The 20475-nt window shown below is 49.2% G+C and overlaps 2 protein-coding genes across 2 annotated transcripts; one reads left to right on the forward strand and one right to left on the reverse strand.

Moving 5' to 3' along the window:
- The first annotated feature begins 4798 nt into the window (after positions 1-4798).
- On the forward strand, positions 4799-5782 carry LOC135323733 (olfactory receptor 14A16-like). Its single transcript, XM_064498107.1, has one exon. The coding sequence runs from the start codon at positions 4847-4849 to the stop codon at positions 5780-5782; it is 936 nt and encodes a 311-aa protein (XP_064354177.1). The 5' UTR covers positions 4799-4846.
- Positions 5783-12086: 6304 nt separating this feature from the next.
- On the reverse strand, positions 12087-13019 carry LOC135323772 (olfactory receptor 10A7-like). Its single transcript, XM_064498337.1, is given in 3 exon segments — positions 12087-12398; positions 12401-12668; positions 12670-13019. Coding segments are annotated over 3 exon segments (930 nt in total).
- Positions 13020-20475: the final 7456 nt, after the last annotated feature.

Here is a 20475-nt window from a genome sequence, read left to right on the forward strand (position 1 = left end):
TTTTTGTACTGTTGTTCAGTTGCGCATTTAGCAGCCTGTCACCTGAGATGTCTACTTGTTCTCCTGGGTATCAGTATGGGCCATTCTCGAGCTTGGAGGATGCTGCCTTAAAGACCTGCCAGCTTTCCTGAGCTCCTCTGGCCTTCAGAGCTGCCTCCCATGGGATTCCTCAAGCAGTCTCCCCAGCAGGCCCAACTCGGCTCCTCTGACATCTGGAGTCTGGACTCTGATACTCTTCTTCCTCACTCCCCTCAGGAGCAGACACTCCACTACCTCGTGGTCACTGCAGGCAAGGCTGACACCAATTATCACATCCCTGGTCAGTTCTTCCTTTTTTGCAGGTTCCAAGTCCAGGAAGGTGTCACCCTTGCTGACCTATCTGGCTTAGCTGTGCTCGGAAGTTGTCCTCCACACCCTCCAGAATCCTCCTGGACTGTTTGCACCCTGCTGCATTTCCCTCCCAATGAATGTCAGGGAGATTAAAGTCCCCTTAAAAGAAGCATGGTCTGTGATCCACAGACTTCCTTAGGTTGCTTAAAGCTTTTGCAGTTCTGCAACAGCTTGTGCATCTCCCCTTCCTCTTGTTTTGTGGCCCAGGCTTTGTGCATTTGTGTATATTTGGGCTGCAGAACCTCAGCTGTGGCACCAGGCCTGAGCGCAGAGTTGTTGCTGTGAAACCTGCTCCCCAGAGCCAAGGACACCGTGAATGCAAAGGCCCAGCTTCAGAGCAGAGGCCTGCTGGTGTAGACAGCAGATGGTGATATAACGATGATATGAGGCCCCCCCACTGAGGGAGCAAACCCTGCAGTACCCAAGGCCAGAGAGAAACAGAGCTGGGCCATGCAGCTGTGGCAGGAGAAGTGTTTTGTACCCAAGATTACTTTGCAGAACCTTGGGGCCTGTGATAGCAGTTACTGGATGTCCAGGAAAGACAAGGTGCCACTGAGAAGGTCCCTGGGCCTGAAAAGCCTGTGATCTAGCCACGTTGTACGTTCATCATTAGTACGGTCCCTGTTCATATCACTGGTGGGTGAGAAAAGCTTTAGGGAGAGGAGACCAGATGGACTGGAGAGTGGAGGAATATGCATGGAGACCTTGGTGTGATGTGCCTTCCATCTTTGCAGCGTGCTTGGATGTAGGTGGGATGCACTTTGCCTAAAGGCAGTGGTGGGAATCCCTTGCTTGGGAATAGGTAGGAGACTCAAGATGCCCTGGGGCACTTGCCCAGCAACCACTCCAGAAGGGCATGATTTTCCTGTGGGTCCTGAGATGTATCTCCTAGAAACATGGTGGTTCTGCTGGACACCCCATGCATCTGACATGGCCATGCAGGCCTATTGTCATTGCATTAAACCAAGTGTGTGCACTGAATTACACCAGCTGTTTGCAACATCAGGATCTGCACAAATCTCAGTTTCAATGTGAGGGGAGCCCTTGCAGTAGTTGGCATTTTTTGCCACTTTAGATGGCCAAGGAGGTTCTCCACCTGGCAGCTGATGCCCCAGAAAGATGTGAGTCTCATATTTGTTACATCAGAGGAAGGAGACACTGGTACGTGTCTTAGACAACCTGTGACACTTCAAACGTCAGAAGCTGTTTGTGTATGAACAGCTCCCACCCTCCATCTCCATTGATTACAATGGGAGCTTAGAAAAGAAGCAGATAGCCATACTATGCACCCCAAAACTAGGGCAAGGGGAATCCCACTTCCTGTGAGTCTGTGGAGTGCATGAGAGGGAACCAAATCCTACTCCATCCCAGGAGCTTCCTAATCAGTATTTAATGCCTAACTTGACTCCTCCAAACCGATAGGTAAAACATGAATAAATGAACTCCCTTCTTGTCCCTGTCCAGGTGTCCTGTCTTCTTATGAGATGGGAGCAGGGCCTTCCAGAGTGGAACATTTCCACCTCTCTCAGATAACCATCTTCTGACAGGACAAACTGAAATGCTGGACTCAGTTTCTCTCCACTGTTTAAAGAGGGACCATCAGTGAATATTTTAGGCTACTTGAATGGACACTTTCCAGGGGTGACCATGTGGTCATTTAGGAGATACCAGCCCTGGAGCCCTGGGAACATTTTGAGGGTGCACAGGGCACAGAGGAAGTCATGTCTTTGCTGGTCCTCTGCTCCTGAGCTGTGCCTGGCTCCTGGGAGTGCAGGAGCCCATGGCAACCTGGCAGGCACTGCAGAGAGAAAGCTCTGTCCAGATGCAGCTCCTCTTAAAGGAGCAGCAAGACTGAGGGCACTGCCTGCAGGCACCAGGATGAGATAAGCTACTCTGAACTTAAAAGTAGTTGGGAATGGGAGGATGGCTGAGAGCTCACTCCAGGGAGAAATCTTCACAGTCCTTGACACAGTAAGTCTCTGGCTGCAGGGCAACGCTGTTGTGGTTCCTGGAGGGTTCTTTTGAAGCTTGCACCTTCCACAGCTGATAGGGTCTGTCAGGGCAGCTTTCCTAGCTTGTCCTGTTTGGAGCAGGTAGTACTTTAGAGCAGGGATTAGCTCCCACACCATCACAGGGACAAGGCATCATAGCTACCTTCTCCAGGGGATGGTGCAGGGGTGTGAAGCTGGGGAGTGCACCCAGGTTTGCCCAATGCTGCATTTCAGAGCAGTGTCCCTGCACCCCAGCATTCTGTGTGCCCAGGACAGTGACTGCTGCCTGCAAGGGTCAGCACTCAGCCTGCCCCAGGAACTCCCCATGGTGCTGTGGGGAGAAGCTCTGGGTGGGAGGACTGACCCCTGACAGGGTGGATGCATTCTCCCATTGAGAGGGTACTGCATGGGTCAGGGCTGCTGCCAGGTCTAGCTCACCCCCAGGACATTTTTTGAAGGGGACTTTTCAAGAGGAAGCTATAGGCTGGTCAAACCTGGAAGGGGCAGAGCTTTCCTTCCTGAGCCTGTGCTTAAGCTTTCCTCCTTTGGACAGGGCTGGCCTGAAAACAGAACTGTTGGGTTTAGACAAGTAACTGTGACTCCTGAACTGTTACACGGAGAGATCAAAAGGCCTGCAAGGAACCTCAGCAAATCTCTTCAGCCACCCCTCTGCTTATGAGCAGCTTCACCATAATCTTTATTAGCCTCCTCAGGGTTGGTCTTAGCTGCTCCTTAGCACCTGCAAATATGGAGATGCCCCTGGGACAGTGGCAGGCAGCAGCAGTATGATGCATGGAAGAGAGGAAACTTCTAACAGGAGAGGGTATGGGAGTGTGGATGTGGGCAATTCCCTGACAGTTTCTGCAATGCAGATGCCTTCCCCTGAGCGAGCCCCTGTGTATCCTCTCCCATCCGGCAGATCCTCTGCCCTCAAGGTAAGGGATCCAGGACATGAGCCACCTCCTCTGCAGCCTCACCTCCAGGAGAGGAAATGTGTGACAGAATGGTTGAGAGCAAAAACTCATCTGTAAGGTGATCTGCACAGGTGGGTAAGATGAAGGCTTTCCTGAGTGCCCATCCAGAGGTATTTGCATGGGAGCGAGGGGTCCAAGATCCTTTCCAGCCTGTGGGTCTTTGGGCAATGCAGTCTGTAGGGCTGGGGAATGCACCAAGTCTCCCTAAGGAGACATCATCTTTTGGGCAATGCACTAACCCAAACAGTTTTGCTGCACAGGATTTGCTAGCATTCAGGTTGTTAGTAATGGAAAAGCCAAAGATTTCCATCCCTCAAAGAAACATGATCCATATGTGGTGAATGCATCTACAAATATAAATAAACGTATAACTAAGTCCCTCTGCTACAGCCCATCTACTGGAGAATGGGTTATGAACAGGCTGAAGAGCCCTACCACATTATGAGTAGGCTTAAGTTCAGAGAGGATGTGAACACAGCTTGCCTCTCCCTGCCTGCCCCCAGCTCCTATTATGACTGCAAATTTAGTGTATATTGTAAATTGATGTGAGGATAAGATCTATCTTACTGGAACCGACACCTCTGCAATGGGTTGGGTCACCCCTGCCTTCATGTGCCTATGTTCCTCCCTTACATGGAGAGGGAGCAGGGGATCATTGATGCAGATATAGACCAGAAGTTTTAAAAACAGACATGAATTATGCATGTGCTGGGTGGTCATGTAGCTCCACTGCCAGCTGGGTTAGAAGAACTAAGCAAAACAGTGGTTTTTGAGTCTGACCCGATCCAACTGACAACACAGTTGCAAGCACCCTTTGCCATCAGACAACAACTGACCAACCTGTTTGGGAAACGTGGTTCGGAGTTCCACATAGTGTTATCCTGACAGAGGCACTGCAAGACAGGATGAGCCATCTGCGTGCACGTGCGTGCACACACACACACACACACACGTTAACAGTTGACACAAGGGATCTTCAGTCCAGAGGGGCCTGAAAAGACTTGGGGATTTGGCCAACAGAAACTTCATGACATTGTACAAGCAGAAATGGTAGCTCCTGTATCAGGGGGGCAGAACAGCCTGTGCATCAGGACAGGCTGGGACTTGACTGGTAGAGGAGTGACCCTGAGAAGGACCTGGACATTGCAAGGGATGCCACATGAGCCAGAGGTGTGTGCTCACCTCATAAATCAGGCCAGCTGCATATGGGAGGCTGCATTAGGAAGTGAGCAGCCACCCAGACTGTGTCTGTGTAACAAGCAGGGCTGGCTGCTCTGGAGCCTGTGGACAGAGTACCTTGTTCCTCATGGCATACTCAGAAAGCATGAACTAGAGCTCAAGCAAGGGAGCTGAAGGAAGGTCCTCCCTTCAGAAGGGAGGAGATGTGGGGATTTGCTCTGAGAAAAGGTGTGGGTTTTATTCAATAAAGCCTGTCCTAACTTGTCAATGTCTTTTCCTCTTTGGACAGGTCCCTGTGCCTAAAGGCAGAAAATGTCCAATAGCACCTCCCTCACTGACTTCCTCATCCTGGGCTTTGCAGACACGTGGGAGCTTCAGCTCTTGCACTTCCTGCTGTTCCTGGGCATCTACCTGGCTGCCCTCCTGGGAAATGGCCTCATTATCACAGTCATAGCCTGTGACCACCACCTCTACACCCCCATGTACTTCTTCCTCCTCAATCTCTCTGTCTTGGACCTTGGCTTCATCTCCACCACTGTCCCCAAATCCATGGCCAATTCTCTCTGGAACACCAGGGCCATTTCCTACTCAGGATGTGCTGCCCAGATATTTTTGTTTTTCTTCTTGATTTCAGCTGAGTTTTCTCTCCTTACAGTCATGGCATATGACCGCTTTGTTGCCATCTGCCAACCCCTGCACTACAGGACCCTCATGGGCAGCAGAGCTTGTGCCAAAATGGCAGCAGCTGCCTGGGGCAGTGGTTTTCTCAATGCTGTGCTGCACACTGCTAATACATTTTCAATACCACTCTGCCAAGGCAACACAGTGGATCAGTTTTTTTGTGAAGTTCCCAAGCTCCTCAAGCTCTCCTGCTCCAACACCTACCTCAGGGAAGTTGGGGTTCTTGTGTTTAGTATCTGTTTATTCTTTGGGTGTTTCATTTTCATTGTGCTGTCCTACGTGCAGATCTTTGCATCTGTCCTGAGGATCCCCTCTAAGCAGGGACGGCACAAAGCCTTTTCCATGTGCCTCCCTCACCTGGCCATCGTCTCTTTGTTTGTCAGCACTGGCACATTTGCCTATGTCAAGCCCCCCTCCATCTCCTCCCCAGCTGCAGATCTGGGGGTGGCTGTTCTGTATTCAGTGGTACCTCCAGCAGTGAATCCTCTCATCTACAGCATGAGGAACAGGGAGCTCAAAGATGCATTGAAGAAACTGATTCAAGGGGTACTAGTTCAGCAGCAATAAGCTGCCCATCCCTCTTCACAGCTGATTTCTAATTTCTCTCAGACAACTCTTGTGCTTTGGGCATTCTCTCTGTGATAATCATGTTCGTACAGAAGTATTTGAATTTACCCCACTTCTCCAGAGGCACAAACCCAGTCTGTCTGAGCCAGAGGCCTTCTGTAAATGTGTCTATCAGTGTGTCAGAGCTGGCCTGTCTCTCATAAAAGGGGATTTCCTCAGTGCTGTGCTTGAAAGTTGGTTTCTTCTTCCAAAACTAGGGCCAAGAGTTCACTGAAGTACTTCCCCCTGAAAGGGCCTGTTGCTTTTCCAAGGTTCCCATGGGCTCAAGGCAATGAGCTCATGGGGTGCTGTGTTAGGGAAGGAGGGCTGGATTCAGCTCTCACTTGTGGATGCCCAGGGCTCCTGGAGGTGGTGAAGGGTCAAGTGGTATCTGCCTGGGACTGTCTCCTGTGTGACAGGACTGGTGACAGATGCCTGCAGTGCAGACCCTGCAGGCAGAGGGACGGGAGCCTGGAGAGTGCTTCATGTCACCTTCAGTGGGCTGGATCTCAGGACACACCTGAACACAGCCTGAGCCATTTGGAATGTCCTGTGATTGCTCAGAGTGTCATCCACAGTCACAGACCCCTTGGTAGGGGGTTGTCAGGTGCAATTATGCCTGCCCAACTGGGTTTGCTTCTCACCCCGACCACCATGACCAGTGCGGAGTCACCCCATGGCCTTGGGGCACCACAGGCTGCTCACTCTGCAGAGCAACCCCACCAGCTCGGGGCCATGTGGAGAGCATGGGGGAGGCTCTAAGAACAGCTGTGCAGGCCAGTACTGATGCACTCGCTGGGGAAAGGTTTTCTGGGGATCAGGCACATCCCTGGAGAAGAAGAAAGGAGCCATTGTGTGCTTGCAAGGAGGAATAAGTGAGAAAGTGAAATCTCTTTCCGTGTCCTTGGAGCAGCAGAAGCTGTCCCTCTTTCCCACACCGCAGGGACCAGTGATACAGCAGGAGCTGGCACAGCCCCACAGCTGCTGCCCAGCCTCTGGCCTTCCCCTCCTGCCCACCAAACATTCCATCCATCTTCAAGAAGGACAGGAAAGAGGATCTGGGCAGTGGTGGGCTGGTAAGTGTTGCCTCAGTCCCTGGGAAGCAAATCTTGCTGGAGCTAGTTCCAGCCACATGAAGGGGTCTGGAACAGCCAGCATGAAGTTGTCAAGGGCAAATATTGCCTGACCAATCTGATTGCCTTCTGTGACATAATGACTGATTGTGTGGACAAGGGGAGTGCAGTGCATGCACTCCTTGAAATTAGGAAGGCCTTTGACATGCTTTTCCATAACATCTTTGTAGCCAAACTGGGGAGATGTGGGATGGAGCAGTAAGCAACGGAGGGTGTAGGAAATGAGCTGGAGGCTGCCTGGCTCAAAGAGTGGAGAACAGTGGTACAAAGCCCCAGGGGGCCTGAAAAGACTTGGGGATTTGGCCAACAAAAACTTCATGACATTGTGCAAGGAGAAATGGCAGGTCCTGTATCAGGGGGGCAGAACAGCCTGTGCATCAGGACAGCCTGAGACTTAACCGGTAGAGGAGTGACCCTGAGGAGAAGGACCTGGACATTGCAAGGGATGTCATATGAGCCGGTGGTGCGTGCTCACCATAAATCAGGCCAGCTGCATATGGGGCTGCATTAGGAAGTGAGCAGCCACCCAGACAAGGTGAATTATTGTCCCCCTCATCTCAGCACTGGTGCGGCCACGTGTAGAATAGCGTGTCCCAGTGCGGGATGCCCTGTGCTGGAGGAATGGGGAGGAACTGGAGAGGGTCCAGAGGAGGTCTGCCAAGACGAGGTTAGGGGTCTAAAGGACAAGGCCTTTATGGAGAGGCTGAAGAACCTGGGCTTCTTTAGCCTGGTGAAGGGGAGGCTGAGGGCAGTAGAGTAGGAGCCTGTCACTGCTTGAAGGGTTGTTTCAGAGATGATGGAGCTTTTCTTGGTAGTGGGAAACAGCAAGAGAAGGGGAAAGAGCCACAGACTGAGGCTTGTGGGGGTCAGCTGTGACATTAGGAAAAGGAAATGTCACTTGAAGGGTAGTGCTGTGGTGCCACAGGTCACCCAGAGGGAGCCTGTGATCAGCCCCTGCCTTTGTATTTCAAGGAAAAGCACGTGGGGACAGAAAGACATCAGTAGAGGTGGAGCCATCCTGGGGTGAAAGCAAGGTGGGGAAGCACGTTGGGTGTCTACTGTCTGCAGGGAAAGAGGCGCAGGCGTGGGACAGCGTGGGACAGCCTGCGGTGGAGACAGCCCAGGGCACTGCCAGGGCTAAAAGCTCCCAACAGAACTGAGGTCTTTGTCCTCTTGTCTATGGCTGGTGTCTTTGCCCCCAGGGCCTCTGAGAAGACACCATTTCCTTAAAGCACGGTGGCCTTGCTGCTTCCTCATCCCCAGGGAGCCCAGGAGGTGCCGTATCATTGTCCTCCACTCGGCTTTGCACACCCCCACCCTCACACTGCCCCCAGGAAGAGAGAGCCCTGAGCAATGCCTGAAGGAAAGGATCACCCTTTCCTGGGGCTGCGTGTCAGTGCCTGGCTATCCTGCTTGATAAAACACATCAAGGTTTACTTGCCATCAGAGCCACCTGCACACTTCCTTTGCCTGCCTGCCAGCCACCAGTGCCTCCGACTTTCTGCTCCAATCAGACCCCAGGAAGCCTTCTTTGGTAATTGCTCTCAGTGGGACCCATTAATGCTCCAAGAAACTTGGGGATTTACATCTGACTTTAACTTCTTGAGAGGCTTGTTCAGCCTCCTCTCAACATCTGAAGTGCAGGGGCTCTGACCCAAATACACCAGAGGGGTCATTAAAATGCATATAGCCCCTGGGGAGCCATGTCTTTTTGCATAATTTTTCCATAATTACCCATAATTTTCATCAGTTCTTCAATTCTTGTGTGGATAATTGGGGATATCTCAGGACTGTATTTACAAGAGCAAGTTTTCAGTGAGCACCTGAAAGAGAAAGATGTCTGCTTTTTAAGCTTTCTTTATTCTTCACATTGCAGAACAAGTGATATCCACATTCTCCATTGATACTGATCCAGAGTGTCTCCTAATGAGGTCTGGGCATGTAGGAAAAGCAGTTTTTTTGATAGGAGATCTGTATGTGTGACAACCTTCTGCCTCACCTCCCCAACCCAGCAATTTCTCTCTTCAGCCACTGGGGACTTACATGACTCTTGTTAAAATCTAACCTTTTTCCACTGCAGTCTGTAGCTGAATCTTACAGCTCCTATGCACCAATTACCAGCTGCTTGCCTTAGAGAACTAGCTGCAGACACAGGAGGATTTTTCTTAGTTGCAAACAAACAAAAATAAAATATGATCAAGTTTAATAAAAAGTAGAATACACTCCTATAGTGTATGTTAAGTCCAAGCTGCCTCCAGTGAGGTCCACTTTCCACAGGGAAGAAACCTCCCTGAAATAGACAGACAGGAAAGGCTAGATAGAAACACAGCTAAGGAGTTGGCTAAAGAGACAATTAGACTCCTGAGTGACAAGGCAAGCTTCAGGCACCCCGAAGCTCAAAGCAGCAACTAGAGAGCTGAGAGGTATCTGAATCGATAAAGAACAAGGGGAGGAGGTTTAATCAGGACAGGTGAAAACATGTGAGAGATTTCTGAAATTACATTCACAGCGTAATAGACAGAGCAGTGGTAACACTAGCTGAGGGGCCTATCAATATTTCTTCTCCGGAGATTAACACCCTTCCTCAAAATTTCCGCCAGAATTTTCATCATGGGAAAGCACTGGCATTAAGATTAGCCAATCCTTTTAGCAGATGCAAGTGTGCTCATATTTTTCTAAATGTTGAAAACTGTTCTTCACCCTTCCAGGCAGCGCTCAGGTGTCTAACCACAAGCATCCAGTGGCACTTGGAGAGGCCCCGGTGCCTCTGAGGTACCTGCCTGGGCCTGGCAGCTCTCCTAGAGGACCTGCAGGAGTCCAGAGCCCCTCAGAGCTCCCTCAGATGGAGGCAGGGCAGAGGCCACCAGAGCACCTACAATGGCACCAGATATCCATGACCCCGTGACTGCATTCCCACACCAATGCTGAAAATTGCTTTCCTTAAAAAGCAAGCAAACAACCAAAACACAGAAAATCCCACTAACAGACCAGTATATTTAAAAAAAGGGGGGGGGGGACAAAATCAAGAAGGACAATAAGAGCACAAAGAAGTTTAAGAGCTAAAAAGTGTCAGATAACACTTCTTTGCTTTAGATCTTCTTTCAATTTCTTTCTTGTTTATGAATCCTTCTTAACTAATGTGACTTTAAATCCAGGGCAGACACAACTTAGAAAATACTTCTTCCCACCTCTGCTTGATAATCTGCTCCCCCCTGCCCATTATCCATCAGACTAAATTACTTCTTTTTCTCTGTATCCTTTGAAATTTCTTCTGATTTGCTGTTCCTTAAAAAGGAAGAAGGTCTGCAGAAGAGACAAGAAGCTTTATTAGGCAGTGTTATTATACAGTACAGTACACTACTCGGTGCACAGCACTTCTCAGGTGTGAAAGAGAAGCACTTCCTTTGTGAATCTTCATTTAGACATTCTTTACTGATTTCAACAGAGGACAAACTTTACACAGTGATGTAGTCAAGCCCACTGATGTGTGCCTAAAACTTTTAAAGTTCTTTAAATCCTGATGTTTTTTTTCTGGATCTGGAGTCAACCCCAGGAATGCTAGCACATACGGATATGCTTCATTTGGCATTGTAGATTATTTCCTGTTTTTTCTGTTTTTTGTTTTTTTTCCCCGGGATCCTGTTTCCCTGATCATCCACATTGCTTGGATTCTCGATCATACCTGAGACAATTACGTCTCTTCAGATGTAGTGCAGTGGAAGCTTAATGGTTATTTCACTGCAGAGACCAATGAACTGCTCAGAAGGAATTTCAGCAGGTCTTGTTCCCTCGACCCGACTCAGTCCTCCAAGAATATTCCAGCAGGTCGTCTAATCTCAGCCACCCTCATGCCTTGACTTTCTGCATGCATTGCACTCACTTGAAACAATTGCACAAACAGGATGGGTTGTAAGGATGTAGTCCAACTTCAGTGGGCGTGTCTAGAAGACATAGTAGTTCATAGCAAACTTGAGCTTGGTAATTCATAATGAATTTGAGCTTTCCAAACTGTCTCAGGTCATATCGCACAGATATGAATAACAGATGTTGGCTCCAGTGATGTTATGTCTTCAGTTAAACCAGAGGTACAGATGAGGAATTAGTGATTGCAGGAACCTTTATTGCTATCGTAAGAGCTGTGGCAAAACAACTTTATGCACAGTGGTTTGGGCACTGCTCCGAGCACCACCGTTCCAAAAATAGATTGAAGGAGAGGTAAAGTCTCCCTTTGTAAAGGCCCATAATGATAATCTACAGGTTTACATGGTCCCCATCGAGCAGAGAAGTACTGTGGGTGACCAGTTCAGTTTGCCTGAGAGGCCTGTGTGTGAGCATTACAAACACCTGCAGAAGAAGCACGAGCCAAGAATTAAGTGCTAGGTAAAATGGATGTGACCAAACTGCTCTCTCAAAGGCAGCCACGAGAAGTGTGGCTGTATACCACTCCGGCTCCATTAACCATAGAAACAGGGCTCCTCCCTGCAAACACACCACAAGGACAGTATAGTTGCAAGCACAGTTATTGCACTTGAGAAAGGATTTTGGGAGCTATCAAGCAGCAAGCGCCTGGAAAGAGGATTTTCGAGAGAAACAGGGAGCAATCCAAATAACAAGTGTGAACACAGCCCTAAACTACAGAGGAAGTCTGTACATCAGGAGCCACTATCTCAATCTCTGTACTAACACATTTGTGTTTCTTGAATCCCAGCAGTGCTGTGGAAGTGTCGCTGGATGGTATTGCTATACATACCTTGCTAAGGTATTTTTCTCTGCCTTCAAGAAATCTAATATTGCTTGTAGTTCATTTTCTGCAGAGTTTAGCAGAGTCTTTAGTCTCAGCTTTGGAGCCATTGCCTCCTGTGCATGAGTGGATCTCTAGAAGCAGGAATGGTGATAAGGCTGACCACACAATGGCAGTTCTCATGACCTGGAATAAATGATGATGCTGGCAGATCTATTAATGAACATAAGGTATCATGACAATTGTTCAGCTGAGCAAAACACGCTGTATGAAAGCTTTGAGAAGATGGGGAAAAGATGAGAGAGTTTGTATGCAGTTACCCTATGTTGGATTATATTTGCTGGAAAACAGCTTTCAAATTTCGAATTGGTGTTAAAACGGGACAAGGGTGTTAAGGACTGTTGGCAGTTTTCCTCCCCAGGGTTCTCCAGAGGGACTCCTTCACCTCACTGTTCCTCAGGCTGTAGATGATGGGATTTAATGTTGGTGTAATTACCATGTAGGAAAGAGAAAACAACTTCTTGATATCTGGTGAGAAGTCAGATCTGGTCTGGAGGTATGCCAGAATACCAGTACCATACAACAGGGTGACCACTATGAGATGAGAGGAGGAAAAGGCTTTGTGCCTCCCTGCTGCAGAGTTCATCTTCAGCACAGAGTGGAGGATGCAGATGTAGGACACCAGGATCAGCACAAATGGGGGGACATGATAACAGTGATTGTGGCTGTGAGGGAATATGTCTCAAACAGGGAGGTGTCTGCACACACCAGCTCTAGCACTGGGGGTCCATCACAAAAGAAATGGTTCACGTTGTTAGGTCCATAGAATGGGAGGCTGAAGAGCCATGTGGTCTGCAACATCCCCACAGGAATCCCTGAGAGCCACAGAGCCAGCATGACTTGGATACAGACCCCCCTGTTCATAATGTTCCGGTAGCACAGAGGATTGCATATAGCAACATAGCGGTCATGTGGCAGCTAGAAGAAAGCATTCCACAGTGCCAAAGGAGAAGAAGAAAAACATCTGTGCCATGCAGCCCAGGAAGGAGACGGATTTCTTCTCAGCAAGGAGGTTCGAAAAGAGCTGGGGAACAACCGCTAGAGTAAAGCAGATCTCCAGGAGAGACAAGTTCTGGAGGAAGAAGTACATGGGGCTGTGAAGGGCAGGGTCCACCATGGTGGGAAGGATGAGGAGGATGTTCCCCAGGAGGGTCCCCATATAAATAAGCAAAAGCACCACAAAGAACAGAAGCTGGAACTGGGCAAGATTGGGAAAGCCCAGAAGAATGAACCCTGTCACCATGGTCTTATTTACCCTGGACATTCCCTGTTAACATTTCACCTGAAGTTAAAATGAGAAAGACAGAAGACAGAGACAGGAAAAGTCTATCTTTTTTAACCGTTCAGTGGCTTTAGAGAGAATAATAGCGCTGTCCTAGGATAACCAAAAGCAAATATTACCCGCTCATAGAACTGCTCATAGAACTGCTCATAGAACTGCTCCCTCCTGAGGTCTCTCCCTGCTGGGGGTGTCCGGTGTTGGTTGATGGGCTCTGTCCCATGGGCTGGTAAGGTCTCAGGGTATAGAAATGCCTGGCTGGGTGTTCACTGCATGCAAAGTCAAGATACCTCACCTCCGGCTGACCACAGGCAGGTTCAGATAACATCAGCACAGGAGGAAAGTGGAGTCAGCCTCTGAGGTAAGTGAAGTGCAAAGTGGGCAAGAAACATAAGCAATGCATGAGCTTTGAAAGCTGCACTTCCTCATGACCCAAGATCACTGGAAGATGAGCTCACTTTTCTGAACAGGGAACTCAGGGATAATAGAGCATGCCTACGCCGTCCTGTAGTGAGTCCAGAATTTCAGGAAGGAAATAGGAATAAAAGAGATCAAACAGAAGCCAAGAAAATAAATAAATTAAAAAAAAAAATCAAGCCAAGCCAAACCAGCCAAAGCAGGAGAAAGGAACTCTGTTTTGTCTTTTATGTCCTGAGGCCAGTTTCAATAGGAATTAAAATATAAACAAAACTAATGGAAATCAGATTTTGGAGCTCCACAGGAACAAGCTGAAACACAAAGTAGAATTCAGAAGAAAAGCAAAGCATGCCACTAAGTATTTTAAATTTTTGAACACTTAACTGTTCCTTTTAACAGAAGACTTGATGCACGTTTTCTTGCCAAACACTTTCTCTTTATCTATTGTGTGTGCTGTGGTGAGGATGCAGGAGTTTTCAGCCTGGAACAGAGACCACTGAAGGGCCTATGAAATGATGAGCAGCATGGGGAAGGCAAACAGGGAATCAGGATGCACTCTATGTAAGAGCAGTTTCACAAGGACCTGCTAAAAGGCCATGGAGTTACAGAGAGCAGTTACGCAAATAAGGGCTCTTTGGTATTGTTCAGGTCTTGTAGACCTCAGCCCTGGCACACAGTGATGAATTGTAGATGCTCCTGTGTCTCCCCACCGACTACAAAGGCAGTTTGAATGAGCAAGTGAATCCCAGCCAGACACTAAAGTCCGCGCGGCTGTGACAGGAACAGTGGAGCTATCAACAAGAAATCCCTGTCAGCCCTCTCAAAATCAGACCAGTGCTGGTCAACAGCAAATCAAAGAGCGTCTTCTCCCGCGGCTCTTTTCTCCTTCCTATCTCACAAGGCAACAAATATCAATGCACCCAGGAGCCATCCTCCACTCGTTTCTGTCCCAGAGTCTTTGGCCAGAGGTGGCAGTTCTCATCCCACGATGACATGCCCAGTGCTCAGTTACACCTGTGGTAGGTAAATGTGGTATTACAGAGCCGTCAGCTGGAGGCAGTGTAACTTCAGCAGTACCTCCCTTCACGGCAGTGATTTCTGAGCAGCCTACTGCTCACAGAGAGTCCCAGGTAACTTCACGCATCTGACACTGTGGAAGCAATGCTGGGGAAACCCTATGGAAATAGTGTGCTGCAGACCCTGCTATTTCTCATCTGGCTCAGAGGCAGCACTCCAAATGGGGCATGCTGCAGAGCCAGAGCTTCTGCTTCAGATGATCTGCAGCCTGCCTAAAATAGCCTTTTGCCTCAGGACTCCACCTCCATCACACTTCTGGTCGCTACTCAGAAATGACATCACCTTCCACTGGGAAGTAACCCTGCAGAGGAAACCAAACCTCACTCTGCCATGGCTCCCCTGCTTGGTGCAGGGAAATAAGTCGCAGTGGTGAAGGAAGGATGGTGTGCTGTACGGACAGCCAGCTCCCTCTGCAGAGATTGCAGGAAACGTCAACAGATATCTCAGAACAGCTGCCTAAATTTTAGGCTGCCAACTGGAGCAGAAAGAACTCTTTCTTCCAAAGGAAAAAAAAAAAATCCCGCCTCCCCCATAAAGGGATACCAAACTGCCAAAGCTACCTTGCTCCCAGAGACAGATTTTTGCCTACTGCTAGCCTTTGAACATCAAGAGATTTAAGTACAGCCTGCCACCCCCATGTTGACAGCCTGAGGCTATCCAGGGCTGCTTCACTGTGCTGTCCTGGTGCTCATGAAGCTCCTGGTGGGCTGCTGTGAGACCCTGTGGCTTCCCCTGCACCCTGGGCTCCTCCTGGGGCCGGTGCTAGACTGCTATGGCAGTGGTCTAGCGGGGGCTCAAGAAAGGGAGATGGGCCCGCCCAAGGCAGGGGTGAGGCTCAGCTCTCACCTGCAGCTCCTCACAACTCCCAGCCTTTGAGGGGGGGACATATCCCCCCACAGTGGCCGGAGGAGCCCTCCATCCCATCTGCACGGCCTTACTGCTCTCAGGCCCACAGCGCCTGCAGCACCCAGGTGGGTGGTTTTACCCAGAAGTGCCTTATTGCCATTCCCCTTCCTAAGGAGTTCCCATGCAACTTTCAGATGGCTGCATTCACATGGATTTTCCTAGACTGTAACAATCCATGTAGTCAGGCAAAACCCACCCAGTGGAACCAATGCATCTTGAAACAAAGCAGCCTGGCTGATGACAATGTCTGTGGGAGCTCAGGTGAACTTACAGACTTTCTTCAGTGCTTCTTGGACCTCCTTGCCCTGCAGGCTGTAGGCTGATAGATTGACCAGAGGAGTCACCACTATGCAGAAGACTGATAACATTTTGTTCAGAGGCATCAACTTCCTCTGCATGGCAGCATGTAGACAGCAATGAGGGTTCATAGAAAATATCACCATCAAGAAGTGTGAGGAGCATGTGGGAAAGGCCTTTTGCCTCCCAGGAATGGAAGTGATCCTCATGAGGATGATGATAGCACATACACAGTAGTCAGGGTAAAGAGAAATGGCAGGAGGGTTACTGGTATGGAGGAGTGGAACATGGACCCAAGACAACATCTTGAGGAAGCCTTGGGTAGCAGAGGGAGGGAGGCAGAAAGCACAGAAAATCAAACCTTTGCCTGGGCCAGGTCCCCAGAACTGAGGGAGCTCATGGCTACCTGATAGGTTCTGCAGAGAGACAGCTCTGTCCAGGAGCAGCTCCTTTGCCAAGAGCAGCAGGGCTCAGCACTGCCTGCAGGCACCAAGACAAGATGAGACCAGAGGGAGAAAAGTGAAAGGCAGGCTGGAGTGGAAGGGCAGCTGACAGTTCATTAGGGGAGAAATCTCCACAGCCCTTAACAGAGTAGGTCTCTGGCTGCAAGGTGTTGCAGCTGGGGTTCCTGGAAGGGTCTCCTAGCTGCTCATGCCCCTGTCCCTCCCTGGCTCCCTCTCAGCCACTGGGGCTGCTACTGGTACCAACTTGCATGTCAGCGGAGAACATGCCTCACTGTGTGGCACAGCTCCTCTGGCTGCCTGCCCAAGGGTCTTCCAACAGAGCTGCTGCCCACAGCCGGAGAGCCCCCAGGGAGGGCCTCCCCCCGGCCCCTCATAGAGAATAGAGTTTACTTCCAAGTGCTGCTTTTATGTTCTGGTTTTCCTTTGCTTCTCTTGTGATTTACATTGATACACTCCAAGGAAAAATAATCAATGCTCAGCGGGGCCCCTTTTCTTGTGGGCAGCCCTTATACATTAAAATAGCTATTACTGTCTGGAGAGGGCACCTTAAATGGGACCCAATGGAGCTCCTTGTGCCTACCGCTGTTGTTAACACTGAACAGTACCATACACCCGAAGGGCATGATGAGACAACAGATACTGTCTGTGGCCTTTTGGCTGCTGACATCATTCGCCCAGCAGCCAGTGCCTTTAACAGCCCCATTTGGCCAGTAAAAGAGAAAGACGGTTCTTGGAGAAGAACAGTGGACTACTTCAACGTTAACAGCATAACTCTGATGTTGACTGCAGCTGTGCCCAACATGGTGTCCATCATAGAACGACTGGCCACCAGGAAAAGACACTGGCATGTGGTAATTTTCTCTATTGCCATCATGCAGAAGAGCCAAGATCAATTTGCATTTACCTGGGAAGACCGCCAATATACCTTTATGGTGCTGCCACAAGGTCACAAACATAGCCCCACGATTTGTCACCAGCTGGTAAGCAGGGACCAGGTGACCCTGCTCAATAAGGTAGTAATGGAATACTATATGGATGACATCTTGCTAAGCAGTCCCACTGAAGCAAGCCTTGTTGAAGCAAAAGCATGAGTCCTAGATGTGTTAACTGATACAAAGTAGGTCATGAACCCAAAGAAAATACAGGGCACCAGCAATGAAGTCATCTTTCTAGGCATACTCTGATCAGGTTCCCAAAGCAAAATACCACAAAAAACACATGGAGACCACTACCCACTTCCCCAAACCAACATCTCTAGGTCAGACCCAATCCTTCCCAGGGCTTATGGGGTACTGGCAAACCTTTATCCCGCATCAAATGTTGTGGAAGTAGAAGCATTGCCTGCAACTACACGTGAAGGCATCTAAACTGGGCATCACAGATGCTCATGCTCATCTCTTAGGGGCTGTCACCTTTGAGGAATTACCCCCAAGGATAATTGGCAGTGCCTCTAGCTGCAGCCCCAGAATCTCCATGTGTAGAAACTCCTCCAATTCAATCAGCTGACAGTGGAGCAGCAAGAACAAACATGATTCACTGATGGCTCATCCTCGTACAAAGGGGCAGAGAGGTAGTGGTGAGCCATGACCTTTAATCCAAACGTCAAAGAGATTCTGTATGTGACTGGCCCGGGACAGTGGGCTGAACTTCAGGCAGTCTCTCTAGTGCTCACAGAAAATGAAGAGCTCTTATTTATATACACTGACAGTTGGGCAGTGTACAAGACTCTTTCTGTATGAATGATAGTGTGGTATAGATCAGGATGGGCTATCCACGGCAAGCCAATATGGAGAAAGCCCCTATGGCCTAGTATCTGGGAAGCCTGCACCCAATGTTGAGTTGCCATAAGACATATGGACACCCATGCAACCAGCAGTTCCGAAGATGCCAAGGTAGACGCTAGGGCAGCTGTTAGTGTGATTATTGCTCCAGGGTTAGCAGATTGGATTCACCACAAAAGCGGCCATCTGGATGGAGACAGGGCCACCCAATGGGCTAGCGTTGGAGGTCTTCACACCACCATCGTGGTATAAAAAGGGACAAGACAGCGTTGCCCCCGTTGTACCCACTTAGCTCCATGTTGGCTGCAGACCAAAAAGGTGTATATTTGCAGAGGACAAAAGCCTCTGGGGAGGTGTGGCAAACTGATGATACAGGGCCCCTACTGCAGAGCCAGCGGCACAAATATGTCCTGACCAGTGTAGATAGCTGCTCTGGTCTATTGTGTACCCACTCTTGTGCCACAGCTACCCAGGGGCACATCATTAAGGCGTTAGAAGACTTGATTGAGTTTTATGGTTCCTTGGTGGAAATCCAACGTGATCAGGGCACTCATTTTACAGGGAGTGGCATTTGAAATTGGGCTGGAGAGTGAGGAATAGCCTGGATTTATCACAGCTTACCATCCGCAAGGGGTGGGATTGACAGAACACATGAACAGGCTGCTCAAAGGGCAGCTGTGTGAAATATCCCCTACTGGTACCCTCACGGGTTGGAGTAAAAGCATTCATCAGGCAAATGCCTGCCTTAGTGACTGCCCACTGCATGGCTCTACCCTACATGCTCATTTCAAAGGGGAATTCATCGAGTGGTCGTGTACACTTACAGAGTGCAATGGCTGCACCCCCAAACCTGCTTGCCCATGTGAACCATGCCCAGGAGTGCAGGGTTGGATCTGTGATTGCCACACAAAGAAATAACCCGAGAACCAGACAACCATCATCTTGTGAGTACGGGGTTGGCCGTCACCATACCTCAAGGGTATTCTGGTTGCTTGGTGCCCTGTAATGGTTTAGCTCTCCAGGCAGTAGACATCGTTGCAGGAGTCACTGACTTGAACTGTCCTGAGGAGGTGAAAGTTGTGATCCATTACACCAGATCCCAACCCCTGTGATGTACACAGGGAGGGAGACCAAACAGCCCAACTGATATGTGAGTGCATAGGGGTCCCCACTATGCAGGAAGTAGATTCCCTGCAGCCCACCCAGCAGCCAGGCAGTGTTGAGTCTACAGGGCATGCTGTGTGGGTGCATGATGTGACTAAACCTGGACAGTTGGAAGGGGAAATCGTTGCTGATGGGCAAGAGATACCCACCTGTTACTAATCAAAGGGGAAAGTGTCCCAGTCTATGTTCCATCTAGAAGACTCTCACCTGGAGAACTGTGACCTAATGAATATGCCGAGCAGAGCCGCAACATTGCTGCTCTCCATCCCAGTCCTGTACACTGACAGTAGTTGGGACACTGAAGAAACTGCAGCAAGCGCATCGAACCTGACGTCCACAAGATAATGAGCCTACTTCAAGTATGACATGATGTAAAATCCAAAGAATCAGCGTGGGACAACCCCTGGCAGTGACTGTCATCATGGCTGTCAAATTTAGGATTATGGGAAAAACACAATATACTCCTGGTCTTCTGGGTGAATTGGTTTTACATGCATATATATTATAATTTACTATATATTTACAATAATTTAGTTGCTTATACACCTCAACTGTTAGTTAAGCCAATGCCTGAAAGGCATGTCAGAACCGTGCCTGCACACTGGTGGCACCAGTACTATGTCTCTGTCAGTCATGGGGAGGAGTGTAGCAAAAACACCTGTGGAAGATCTGGTGAGCGGTCAGGGGACTGGCAGGGCACGTGATAGCAGCCTCAGAGCATGCTCTCTACACACTGACTGAAACCCATCAAGGCCGGACATGCATTCTTTGTTTTATCAACAGCAGCCAGTAGCTACTCAAGCCTAGCACGGTCAATGTAAGGAAATAATTCTAGTAGCTAAAATGGGACCTTAGGATACACAAAGTGAGTCCTGCTTGGGCGTCTGACCTGTGCATCCAGCAGTCTCCAATCAGTGACCCCTCTGTGTGGTTCCCAGGGCTCCCTGCACAGTTTGGAGTGTAAGTCCTGCATTAAAGCTCCTCTGTTTAACCCCTCATGAACTTTGAGTGTCTCTCTGCACTGGTATCCGACCCTCCCTTTCCTGCCTTGCGATCACATACAGCCAGTTGATCTACTCAACTGATATAGCCATTTCTCTAAAACCAGGGGCACCCTCCAGTCCCCGTTGTGTTAAGATAAATTCAGCTTTCTTTGCAGCGCAGTGGTCAATCATGGTAATGCTAGGGGCCTGCTATTTGTAACTCTGTAGCCTTTCACCGAAGCCACTGAGGCAGTGTTTTCCAGAGACTCCATGGCAGCATTTTTTTCTTCTCATGTTTTTTCTGTTGTTCTCATGGCCTTGCACTTGCAAACACTAACATACAAGGAACATG

This window comes from Dromaius novaehollandiae, chromosome 27, assembly GCF_036370855.1.
Source record: "Dromaius novaehollandiae isolate bDroNov1 chromosome 27, bDroNov1.hap1, whole genome shotgun sequence".
NCBI lineage: Eukaryota > Metazoa > Chordata > Aves > Casuariiformes > Dromaiidae > Dromaius > Dromaius novaehollandiae.

Coding starts and splice junctions, on each gene's coding strand:
- LOC135323733 (XM_064498107.1), top strand. CDS start 4,847: ATGTCCAATAGCACCTCCCTCACTGACTTCCTCATCCTGGGCTTTGCA.